Here is a 12034-nt window from a genome sequence, read left to right on the forward strand (position 1 = left end):
CTACACCGTCCTAACATCAAACTTTGACAACACCAAAGTGTGCCTTATCAGTAAGGATGGAGGAGAAATCTCATCAGCAGTATCGAGGGATCATCTGAAACTGTGCCCTTACCAACTAAAGGACTGAATGGAAGAGCAAAACAACCTTCAGCCCATAGAGGAAGTAGAAGAAAAGGTCAGCACTGTACTCGGAGAATTCCCTGCAAATTGGACTAGAGTGAATCAAGCCATACTGGTGCCAGTTTTGACCTTTCCCCAACTGGTAGTGCAAGAATAAGTGACTCAAGATCACCCTGAAAACCAGCAAATACAAGCAGCGGATGCTACACCAGCAGCGGAACAAGAGAATTCTCACCCTTCCAGTGGTGAATCTGTCATGCCCACAGTGAGTAGAAGTGGTCCTAGGAAATCTAGCATCCCTGTGCTACGCAGAACCACCAGTAGTGTAGCCAGTACAACACACACTACACCAGTAGTTAACACAAGGCATCCAGTAAGGTCCCCAACAACACCAGTGCTACGTAGGTCTGTCCGTAGTACCCAAGGTATTCCACCCCTAAGGTTCCGCATACAGATAAGTTTGTAAATGTTAATTTGTAAATATGCAACGTTTCAAGTTATGTGCCTACAGAGACTCTGTAAGACTTCTTTTTGGATATTGTATTTTGTTTCAATGGACAGCTGGACCACAGGACTATGTGTGGTCAAAACTCTACTTGTGAATAGTTTACCAACTTGCACAGGAATTTGACCATGGACATTGACGCTTGGACTAATCGTCATCAGGACTATTTTTGAGCTTTTGGTTTTTCTTTTTTTTTTGTATTTTTCATTTTGGAAACCTTGTTATATTTATAAAGTTGTGGCCAAAAGTATTGACACCCCTGCAATTCTGTCAGATAATACTCAGTTTCTTCCTGAAAATGATTGCAAACACAAATTCTTTGGTATTATTATCTTCATTTAATTTGCCTTAAATGAAAAAAACACAAAAGAGAATGAAGCAAAAAGCAAAACATTGATGATTTCACACAAAACTTCAAAAATGGGCCAGACAAAAGTATTGGCACCCTCAGCCTAATACTTGGTTGCACAACCTTTAGCCAAAATAACTGCGACCAACCACTTGTGGTAACCATCAATGAGTTTCTTACAATGCTCTGCTGGAATTTTAGACCATTCTTCTTTGGCAAACTGCTCCAGGTCCCTGATATTTGAAGGGTGCCTTCTCCAAACTGCCATTTTTAGATCTCTCCACAGGTGTTCTATGGGATTCAGGTCTGGACTCATTGCTGGCCACCTTAGAAGTCTCCAGTGCTTTCTCTCAAACCATTTTCTAGTGCTTTTTGAAGTGTGTTTTGGGTCATTGTCCTGCTGGAAGACCCATGACCTCTGAGGGAGACCCAGATTTCTCACACTGGGCCCTACATTATGCTGCAAAATTTGTTGGAAGGCTTCAGACTTCATAATGCCATGCACACGGACAAGCAGTCCAGTGCCAGAGGCAGCAAAGCAACCCCAAAACATCAGGGAACCTCCGCCATGTTTGACTGTAGGCACCATGTTCTTTTTTTTTAATGCCTCTTTTTTTCTCCTGTAAACTCTATGTTGATGCCTTTGCCCAAAAAGCTCTACTTTTGTCTCATCTGACCAGAGAACATTCTTCCAAAACGTTTTAGGCTTTTTCAGGTAAGTTTTGGCAAACTCCAGCCTGGCTTTTTTATGTCTCGGGGTAAGAAATGGGGTCTTCCTGGGTCTCCTACCATACAGTCCCTTTTCATTCAGACGCCGACGAATAGTACGGGTTGACACCGTTGTACCCTCGGACTGCAGGGCAGCTTGAACTTGTTTAGATGTTAGTCGAGGTTCTTTATCCAACATCCGCACAATCTTGCGTTGAAATCTCTTGTCAATTTTTCCTTTCCGTCCACATCTAGGGAGGTTAGCCACAGTGCCATGGGCTTTAAACTTCTTGATGACACTGCGCACGGTAGACACAGGAACATTCTGGTCTTTGGAGATGGACTTGTAGCCTTGAGATTGCTCTTGCTTCCTCACAATTTGGTTTCTCAAGTCCTCAGACAGTTCTTTGGTCTTCTTTCTTTTCTCCATGCTCAATGTGGTACACACAAGGACACAGGACAGAGGTTGAGTCAACTTTAATCCCTGTCAACTGGCTGCAAGTGTGATTTAGTTATTGCCAACACCTGTTAGGTGCCACAGGTAAGTTACAGGTGCTGTTAATTACACAAATTAGAGAAGCATCACATGATTTTTCGAACAGTGCCAATACTTTTGCCCACCATCTTTTTTATGTTTGGTGTGGAATTATATCCAATTTGGCTTTAGGACAATTCTTTTTGTGTTTTTTCATTTAAGACAAATTAGATGAAGATAATAATACCAAAGAATTTGTGTTTGCAATCATTTTCAGGAAGAAACTGAGTATTATCTGACAATTGCAGAGGTGTCAATACTTTTGGCCACAACTGTAATTGTTTATATGCTACATGTTTTCTCTTCAGTCCAGGAGTACTGAATTGCACTAGGGGAGAATGTGGCGCCCCAAGGAGTATGGTCGCTACAGTGGCATTGCCTTCCTCCTAGGGAGTGTGATGTCATGCTTGGAAGCAATAAAGGATCTCTCTGGCAGTTAACGACAACACACTACACAGTTCCCATTCTAGGCCAGCAGAGGGAGCTCTGAACCAAAACTGGGGGAAGAGCTACTCTCTGAGGGCCAGGAAGGGGAAAATTAGTCAGTCGTGTGAGGATGGCAACATGTGTGGACGTGAGGAGAAGAGCTGGGAGATTGACAGAGAGTTCAAGCTCATTCCCAGCTAGAGTGCATGATCTGGAGCCCGGTCTCCAAGGCTGTCTGTACGGACACTGATGGTCCTGCAACAGAAACCGGAGGAATTGGAAGCTGTAAATGCTCTATTCCCACATAAGACTCGGAGGCACAACAGCGACGTGTAAGCCAGAAAAGGAAGGCTACAGCTGTCTGCCATACGAGGGAGTTCTAAAGAGAATAAGCAAGTGGAACTTCAGTGTAACACAGTACTGCAAGTCCTTAAAGATAAGCGCTAGGAAGGAGACTACACAACCCATCTGCCTAGAGAGATTCCTAAGTTGCTTCCAGGCTAGCCAGCTCCTGTGCCATCTGTAATCTGGACCCTGGACTGCATTTGCCAAGCAAAGTAAAGGTAAAGAAACTGCACCCTGTTGTGTCCTTGCCTTCTTCCTGCCACCTCTCCAGCACAGCTACATCTCTGTGCCAGGCACTACACCCTCTTCCTCAACACCTATCCTCACTGCCCTGGGACTACTGCCCTACCTGTGGAGGGCCACAACATCATAGCTGCACCACACCATCTGTTCCAGAGGATCTGTCTGCAGCGTCGGCTTAACATCTTCATTGCCGAACACCACAGGTGGCGTCACAAATCATTCACTCATAAACTTTTTCTATCACTTAATCCCTTTTACATGGGCGCACAGGGCCACGGACCGGGTCACCGCTGCTGTGACATTCCCCTTTGAGAGACCGGCCCAGTACCGAGTACCCCACAGCCCTGGGAGGGCGACCCATATTGACTATAAGGGTATGTGCACACAGTGTATTTTTGCTTCAGGAAATGACAGTGTTTTTTTTTTCTTCATGAATCGTCTTTCTTAACATTTTTTTTTTGTCGTTTCCTTGGTTCTTTTCCATCGTTCTTGACCACGTGCAGGTTTTTTGTTAGCATATTCCAGCATTTTTGTGACATCTTTTTCACTGCCATTTTCTGGACTTTTTTTTTCGTTTTTACCCCATTTAACAGCGAAAATAAAAACTCTAAAAAAAGATGCCCAGGCGTCTTTTGAGCTTTCCCATTGACTTGTATTATAAATACAGAGCATTTCCAGAGTGGAATCCACTGGAAGAAAGGTCACTTTATGTCTTTTAACCGCTTTACATCTTCTTACACCTGAAGCAGAATCACAAGAGATGGAACGTATGCACAGAAAGTCGTTTTTACATAAAGTTACTCATGTTTATTATTTTAAGCGTTTAGCGCTTTTTCAGGAGATTTTCAATGCAGAATCCACCTGAAAAAGACGTTGTGTGCACATACCGTAAGGCTTTTCCGTCTGTGTTTTACAAGCCCCATTTTTGTTTTCCAAGATCCTTAATTGCCAGAACAATGCAATACCGTCTAAAATTAATTTTGAGAACTGCACCTCTTAGGTTATTTTTTTTTAGGAATCTGCTAGCATCATGTATAGATGTTAACAATAGAACATATTTTTTTCCCAAAAATATTGCGGTATATAGAGGACCCCCTTAATTAGTCTCACCAAGGAAGGGTTAGGTTCAGAAGGGTCTCTGGAGAGTTTTTTGGTTCTTTCTATCCATCCCATACGCCACTGTTTTTCTTTCCGCTACAGGGGCACCGATTATAATGGCCTTCTGCCTCATATATATGGAAGGAGTGATTGAATCGGTATTGTATTTGCATAATATATGTATTTTTATGCCACACCTGGCATGTTTATTAAGCCAACTATTGCCGAAATACAGTATTATTCTACCATTAAAATGCATCAATTATGTGTGATTGCTGTTGAGGGGAGTAAATATTAGATAATTTTTCACACATAAAATTAATGACGGGTATAATTATAAACAGCTTATCATATTGGTGCTATCCTCGAGGAGGGGTAGGCATTGGAAGCTATCAGTCTATTCACTTTTGCATGGGCTTAAAATGCATTGTACTGCGTTGTAAGGGACGTTAAAGAACTATGATATTGTTTTTTTACTAAGACCCATATTCACAACCGATCTTCAATTAAATGAGTAATTTTGGCAGTATTTGTGGGATGCCACCTGTAAGGTCTTCAGAGGTGCATCTAGGTTTTCCGTCACCCAGGGTAAGAATTCAGTTTGGTGCCCCCCCGGCAGTTTGAGTAGTCATCATGTGACCAATCATTCATATGCCATTTGCACACTTAGTCATGTGCCGAATAGTTGCTCTTCTTAATTTTCTCAATGTTTAGTGAAAAACTGAGAGAAGCAGGACTACCACCAGGCACTTCAGGGCCCCATAATGGCCAAATTTTCAGGCCCACTTGAGACTCTCCCCAGGTTCCACCCCAGTGCCGCCTCCACCCCTTGCACCTTCACAGTCCCACCACCACTCTTGAAAAAACTGCACCACATCCTCACCAATCACATATTAACAGTTTCCATCAATCACCATATCACATACATAGCCATCAGCTTTTGTTTTGGCCAAAAGATTTTTTTAATCTACCACCACGACAATGTAGACTCTTTTGGCCGGGCCCTACTCTACTCTAACTTATTAAAAATATAGTAACATAACATAGTAACATAGTTTTGAAGGCTGAAGGAAGACCTTACGTCCATCTAGTTCAGCCTATTTTTGGTGCAGCTGTTCTGCATTGTTGATCCTGGGGAAGGCAAAAAACCCAGAGTAGAAGCCAATTTTCTCCATAAGGAAAAAAATTCCTTCCCCTAAACTGGGTCAACTATCTACCTATAATATTATGTTATTCGTAACCTTCTATACTGTTACAAGAAAATCATCCATTCCTTTCTTAAATTCATTCAGTGAGTTGGTCATCACCACTTCCTCAGGAAGAGAATTCCAGAGCCTCACTGCTCTTACCGTGAAGAACCCTCTTCTATGCTGGTGCAGAAATTGTCTTTCCTCCAAACGAAGAGAATGCCCCCTTGTTCTTGTCACAGTCCTTGGTACAAACAGTTCATTGGAGTGATCTCTGTATTGCCCTCTGATATACTTGTACGTATATATTAGGTCTCCCCTAAGTCTTCTCTTTTCTAGAGTGAATAGACCCAATTTTGATAACCTTTCTGGGTATTGTAGTGAACCAACTCCATTTATCATTTTAGTAGCCCGCCTTTGAACCCTTTCAAGTTCAGTAATGTCTTTCTTGAGCACCGGCTTCCAAAATTGCACACAATACTCCAAGTGTGATCTGACGAGTGATTTGTACAGAGGGAGAATTATGTTTTCATCTCGTGTCCCCAGACCTCTTCTAATGCACCCCATGACCCTATTTGCTTTGGTGGCAGCTGCCTGACACTGGGCACTCCAATTTAGTTTCTTATTGACTAAGATGCCTAAGTCAGGCAACAGACCTCCAACTTCACACTGCGCGAGCAGGGAGGGGGCACAAGAAGAGTGGCAGGTGGATGAATGTGAGGTTGGAAGGGAGGGCGCTCCTCATCACTTATGGACTCTCAACATATGCCTTGTGGCATATGTGCCACAAGGGCCGGTGACACGCCGGCAGCTTAATAACACAAGCCCCCTATGCTGCAGCCATATAATGTAAGTAGTTGTGGCTGTGAGTGACTGGGGCCCCAGTGCTTAATAAAGCAAAGCAAAGTAATTACTCTGGACCACAGTGTACCACACAGTCTGCCAGTCCGTTTATACAGTGGTTCAGCTGTGCTGCCTCAGTACAGGATGCACTGGGTATCTCACCCAGTCTGGATCCCCCATCTTTGCTTTTGCTCACTAGTAATGGCAGTAATGCCCTGATGGCGGCCCCACTAAGCTATACTCACTTCTAGGATAATGCTTTTTCCTGGATTCCTTTTTTTTAGAGAATCTACTCTCTGTCTGGCCGATGCTCCCTGTGCTGTAACTCTGGTGTCTGATGCTTCTATAGCCCTATTCCCTAAGCTGCCCACTAATCACTAACCCTTTCTTTATCATAACTCCAGCTTGCAATAGTTTTCACAGTACACTGATAAATCAATGCAGCAGCTGAGAAATGCATCCACATAATATATTACATCTATTATATCCTCTCCAGGGGGTGTGGATCATTCTTCCACTACCTAACATGCTGATGTTCATTGATGTAGGTGTCCTCCTTTCTGTATCACTGGACTCTTTCTTCCCTCCAGATGCAGAATTCTCAATGTTTGCTTAAAGCGTAATCACCTGTAAATCTGCAATTAGTATGACGGATTACATTCTGGGGAGCTAGGAATTGATATGTTTAAACAACCACACCTTGTGCAACCATATTGGCTCTTATAGTTCTCTGCCGAGCTCACAAGTCTCCTGCAGCTACACCGGGAACATGAGACCTTCTCACCGCAGATAATGGACCTCATCAAAAAGGGAAAAGAAGCCGACAAGGCATCGAAAGCAAAGTAATGTATCAGCGCGTCCCAGGAATGACTAATCTATACAATTTGCATGGAGAAATGTTTTTTTAAAGATGTATTTTCATCGTGCAACCTTATAAAGAAGCAGCAGAGCAGAGTTTGTCAGAGGTTTTAGAGATGATATTTGTCAGATGCAGCAGAGATGTGAGCGATGGTTGTTTTATCATAAGATATTACTTAAATGATGTCATTATGTGTTACTCAACTGAAGCAATTCCGAATCGTTAAAGTGTGAATAAACTTTTGATCAATTCTTTTTATTTCTTTTGTTTTATTGTTCATCAATTGCCTGTAGATTGGTTGGGTACGGGTCCTGAGACCCCCATCAAAAGACTGCAATGAAGAGCGCTGCTCGGTAAGCAGGGGCGTAAAGCAGGGTTCCCCAACTCCAGTCCTCAAGGCCCACCAACAGATCATGTTTTCAGGATTTCCTTTGTATTGCACAGGTGAAGCAATTATCACCTGAGCAATACTAAAGAAATCCTGAAAACATGATCTGTTGGTGGGCCTTGAGTACTGAAGTTGGGGAACCCTGGCGTAAAGAACGGAGTCTGGATTTAATAGAAAGTCATATTATTTCCAGTGAATCCGTACTGAGCGCTCTGCTTCTCGAGCTGTGCGCTTCTCAGCAGTCTTTCGAGCAATTGTTGGGGACTTCACTGATCTGAAGGCAATTAAATGGCCTAAAAATAGAAATAATTGGTCTAAAGTTTAGTTACTCTTTAAATTGACCATAAAAGAGGCAATTAATCCACGATGTGAAGAAACTGAACAAGAACGGTCCAGCATTTTTATTTAGTTTTTCACTCAGTAATGGTTGAACATCTGTATGCTAAAGGCTATTGGTAGAAAGGGGTCTCAATCATGTGGGGGCCAACTGATCGCCTCAACACCCTTAGCCAAGAGCTAGCAGTTCCCAAGATAATAACTTATCCCGATGGGATAGGAGGCAACATTCTGATTGATGAGGGTGTAACCCTCCAACGATCCTGATTGGAGCCTGGAAAGTGTGGTCTGCAGAGCCACCATCGTGAACGGACTGGTGGACCTCCAGTTCATTTATGGTCTACTGGACTATCAGAGAAAATTGAGCATGGTGCACCCTAGCAAACCACCAGCGATCAGTACATTATCCCTTTCCTTTGGAAAGGGGTTAACTTATTGTCTTGAGAATAACCCTTTAAATAAATGGCTATCAAAGTAATATATGACAGGTACAATTCCGACAGAGAGCTGCTTTGATGTCTACATATTTTTTTTACATTAACTGGCGGTCTTTATGGCACAACCTGGTTGAGAAAAGCTAAATTTTGCTCTTTTCCAAATGGGATTTTTTAAATTTTTTTTACAGTATTCCCTGTTTTTTTTTGTTGTGGACAAACCATTTTATGTCTTTGTGAAAGGTTGTGTTATGCCATAATCACTTCCACATTCCACAAGACCATTAATATATGACTTTTTAATAATTTGTGGTCACTAATGGTTTCTACAGTCGCATGTAAACAGCGTAATGACAAAAATCAATATTTCCAGGGTTTTTATTATAAAGGTAGAGGAGCTTTGCTATCCTGGCAGAAAGCAATGTCAAAGCTCTGGGATCTGAGTTCCCAAACTGGAGTTTGTACATGGGATGTTTCCGCACTGCCAATGGGGGAAGGTGTGATTGTAAAGGTCCACCACCAGGATCCTATTTCACATTTGTCATGATGTGAAAAGATATATGGACTAGTTGAACAGATTTGTTCGGTTTTAGGGGTGCAGATATAGGGTATATAAAAAGGGATCCTCAACCTGTCTCAACAGTGAATGGGGTTGTGGGTGGCATTGCGGAAACAGCCAAGCATGTAGTGCTACGCTTTCTCCATATTTCCAACAAAGGAGTATAGCAGAGCAAGTTTCACGGTATCAGGATGGATATCTGCAGGTATGACATAAGTGTCTAAGATGGGAATACCCTTTTAGGATGGGTTAAGCTTGTATATTGCTAGTCCGTGGTAAAGAAGTGTGGTCTTTCCAAAAAGGAATTGAAACTTCAAAAATGGTCTGCAATAGGGACAGTTGACTGAAGGTCAAACTAGGACACCAGGAGATGAGTCTAGAGTTGTCAGGCAAAGAAGAAAGTCAAGGCAGGTGGAGTACATTCACAAAGACAAGACCAAGAGGCGTTCAGTATCGACATAGATCATGAGCAAGATAAAGATCAGCAGCAAAGTTGGAAAACATTAGTAACACAGACTGCACTTAATTCAGGTGAAGTGGGCAGATGGACTGGAAAGTAAGATCGGTGGCTAAGACGGTTTCACATCAGTTAAGGTGATTGCATGAAGAATGGCCACTGGTTAACGTAGGTTTTCACTCTTATAAAGTGATGGCATTTTCTACCATTCATGAGAATGAAATGGATGCAGCTCCAGTTCACTGTTCTTTGTCTACCAACTCGCGAGCTCGGGAGTTTTGCCGTGCAGGGAGAATTGTTAGGGGGTGCAGTACTATACCAGCACAGGTTTCCCTTTATTCTCAGATGGATGGGTGTCCAGAGGACTATATGTCATCACGTTGTAAAAGAGAAAAAACCCATTAGGGTATGTGCACACGGCAACTTTTACAGGCAGATTCTGCCTGAAAGCCGTCCGAGAAAGGGCTAGAAAAACATAAAAAAGATAACGAATGATCCGGAATGTAAAAACAACTTGCTGTGCTCATGTTCAGTCTTTTCTAACGTCTTTAAATTGGTTCAGGTTTTGAAAGTAGTGAAAAGGCTAAAAGAATTGACCTAACCATACGTCAGGCTGCCAATATTTTACATGTAAAATATAAAAAAAAAAGCCGACACAAATGCAATTTAAAAGATAACAAAGAAGATGCTTCAGGAAAACAGATCCCGTGCTACTTTTCCTAAAGTGTCTACTGCTTCAGAGGCAATGTCGGTAAGCCATCGTCTATTAGGGTACGTGTACACGCTGCGGAATGGGGTGCGGATTTGGCAGCGTGGATTTTGAAAAAAACGCAGGTCAAAAGACCTGCGGTTTTACCTGCGGATAAGCCTGCGGTTTTGCCCTGCGGTTTTTCATCTCCACAATGGAGGAGATGGCAAACCGCAGCGGAATCCGCAGAAAGAATTGACATGTCAATTCTTTCTGCGGTTTTGAAACCGCAGGAAAACTGCGCGGAAAAATCTGCACCATCTGCACTGCGGTTTTTAATATCCATAGGATATTATGGTACTGTACACCGCAGCTAAAACTGCTGCGGATCCACAGTGGCCAAATCCGCTGCGGAACCGCGGCAGAATCCGCAGCATGTGCACACACTCTAAGACTTTTTGTGCATGTATGTACCATTGTAGGGGACCTCATCTTTTGATCATTCAGTTTTATATGAAACTTCACTAGAAAATAAGATGGTCACTCAGACCATAAGATGTATCACTGGGTAATAAATGTTCAAATCCCGCACAGTGCCAACAGAGAAGAAATCAAGTATTTCATTAACTTCTACAACTAGACAGGAATCTCGTTCAGGTTTTCTGGGAGGAAAATCCACATTGTATTTGGGTTTGTGCACAAGGATTCTTTTTGCAGAGTTTTCTGGAAAAGAAACTGAACAAAAACTCAAAGTTTTTATGGAGTTGTGCGATTTTGAGGCTTTCTGCTCAGTTTCGACACCAAAAAATCCTCAAAAAACCTCAGTGTACCCACACCATCACAGAGCCAGCCAGAAAAGTGAATGACAATCTAACAAATCCAAACCACATGTTTCTTAAAAAGTCTACGCGGAAACTTACTTTTAGGGCTCGTGGACATGGCCGTATTTTTGGTCTGAGTGCAATCCGTCAAAACATCAGACCAATGTTATTCTATGGGGCAGTGCACATGTCCGATTTTTTTCCTTGGACAAGGCCGGTTCAGGGAAAGAATCGCAGCATGTCAGAGTATGGCCATGTGCACACATTGAGTATTTGGTGAGTTTTTTTACCCCAGTATTTGTAAGCCAAAAGCAGGAGTGGAACGGTCAGAGGAAAAGCATAATAGAAACATTTGCACCACTTCTGCATTTTTCACCCAGCATTTGGCTTACAAATACTGGGGTAAAAAACTCACCAAATACTCAATGTGTGCATATGGCCTTAGATCCGAAATTTGGATCACTCTCGGCCATGCAAGTCAGTGAGTCCTTGGAAAACAGCAGACCGTACTAGGATGACATCTGACGACTTCCACGATTTCACAGAATGTAAAAGATGGAGAATTTTTTTTCTCCATCTTTTCCTCATCCGAAAGAATCAGATCCCACTCTGATCAGTCTGATTTCCATAATCGTCATGATTCTTTCGGATGACAGAATGTATGGATTGTAATACCAAAGCATGTCAATTTATATTGTAGATTTTCACTACGGATTTCATCATTTGCAAAGCAAATATTTGACATCTACCAACAAATTCGCCCTCCCCAAAAAATCTGCACACAATTTATGCAGACTTTTGGCAAATTCATAGTGGATTTTGCTGCCAATTTGGTTCAAAATTTGTGGCTGTTTTTACTAAGATCACTTTATGTCCCGGACCTTAGAAAACATTTTATTACTAGTTTCCATGGGGCCATTACATTTTATCACATCAGTTAAATATTTTAGTGTACAGGGGAACCCACATGGACTCTAGTTTAAAACCAAAGAGTAAAGAAAATTTCTGTGGCTCCAATGCAGCTAAGCCGGGTTAAGACGTTCCCAATTACTCAAGCTGGGTGTATATATCTTTTCTTTACACACGTCAATAAATTCTGGTGTGTGCCGTATCTCCCAGCTGTTACCTACAGA

General features: G+C 42.3%; 1 protein-coding gene across 1 annotated transcript in view; it reads left to right on the top strand.

Annotated features, from left to right (window-relative positions):
• Positions 1–7034: 7034 nt before the first annotated feature.
• The window catches only part of FER1L6 (fer-1 like family member 6), a 241960-nt gene continuing 236960 nt past the window's right edge, over positions 7035–12034 (top strand). The window contains exon 1 of the mRNA XM_073590299.1: positions 7035–7201. Within this exon, the coding sequence (XP_073446400.1) occupies positions 7152–7201 (50 nt within the window). The 5' untranslated portion in view covers positions 7035–7151. The remainder of the gene's footprint in view (positions 7202–12034) is intronic.

The sequence above is a fragment of the Dendrobates tinctorius genome, unplaced genomic scaffold (genome assembly GCF_039654945.1).
Source record: "Dendrobates tinctorius isolate UK_male_01 unplaced genomic scaffold, ASM3965494v1 ptg000116l, whole genome shotgun sequence".
In the NCBI taxonomy this organism is placed as follows: Eukaryota; Metazoa; Chordata; class Amphibia; order Anura; family Dendrobatidae; genus Dendrobates; species Dendrobates tinctorius.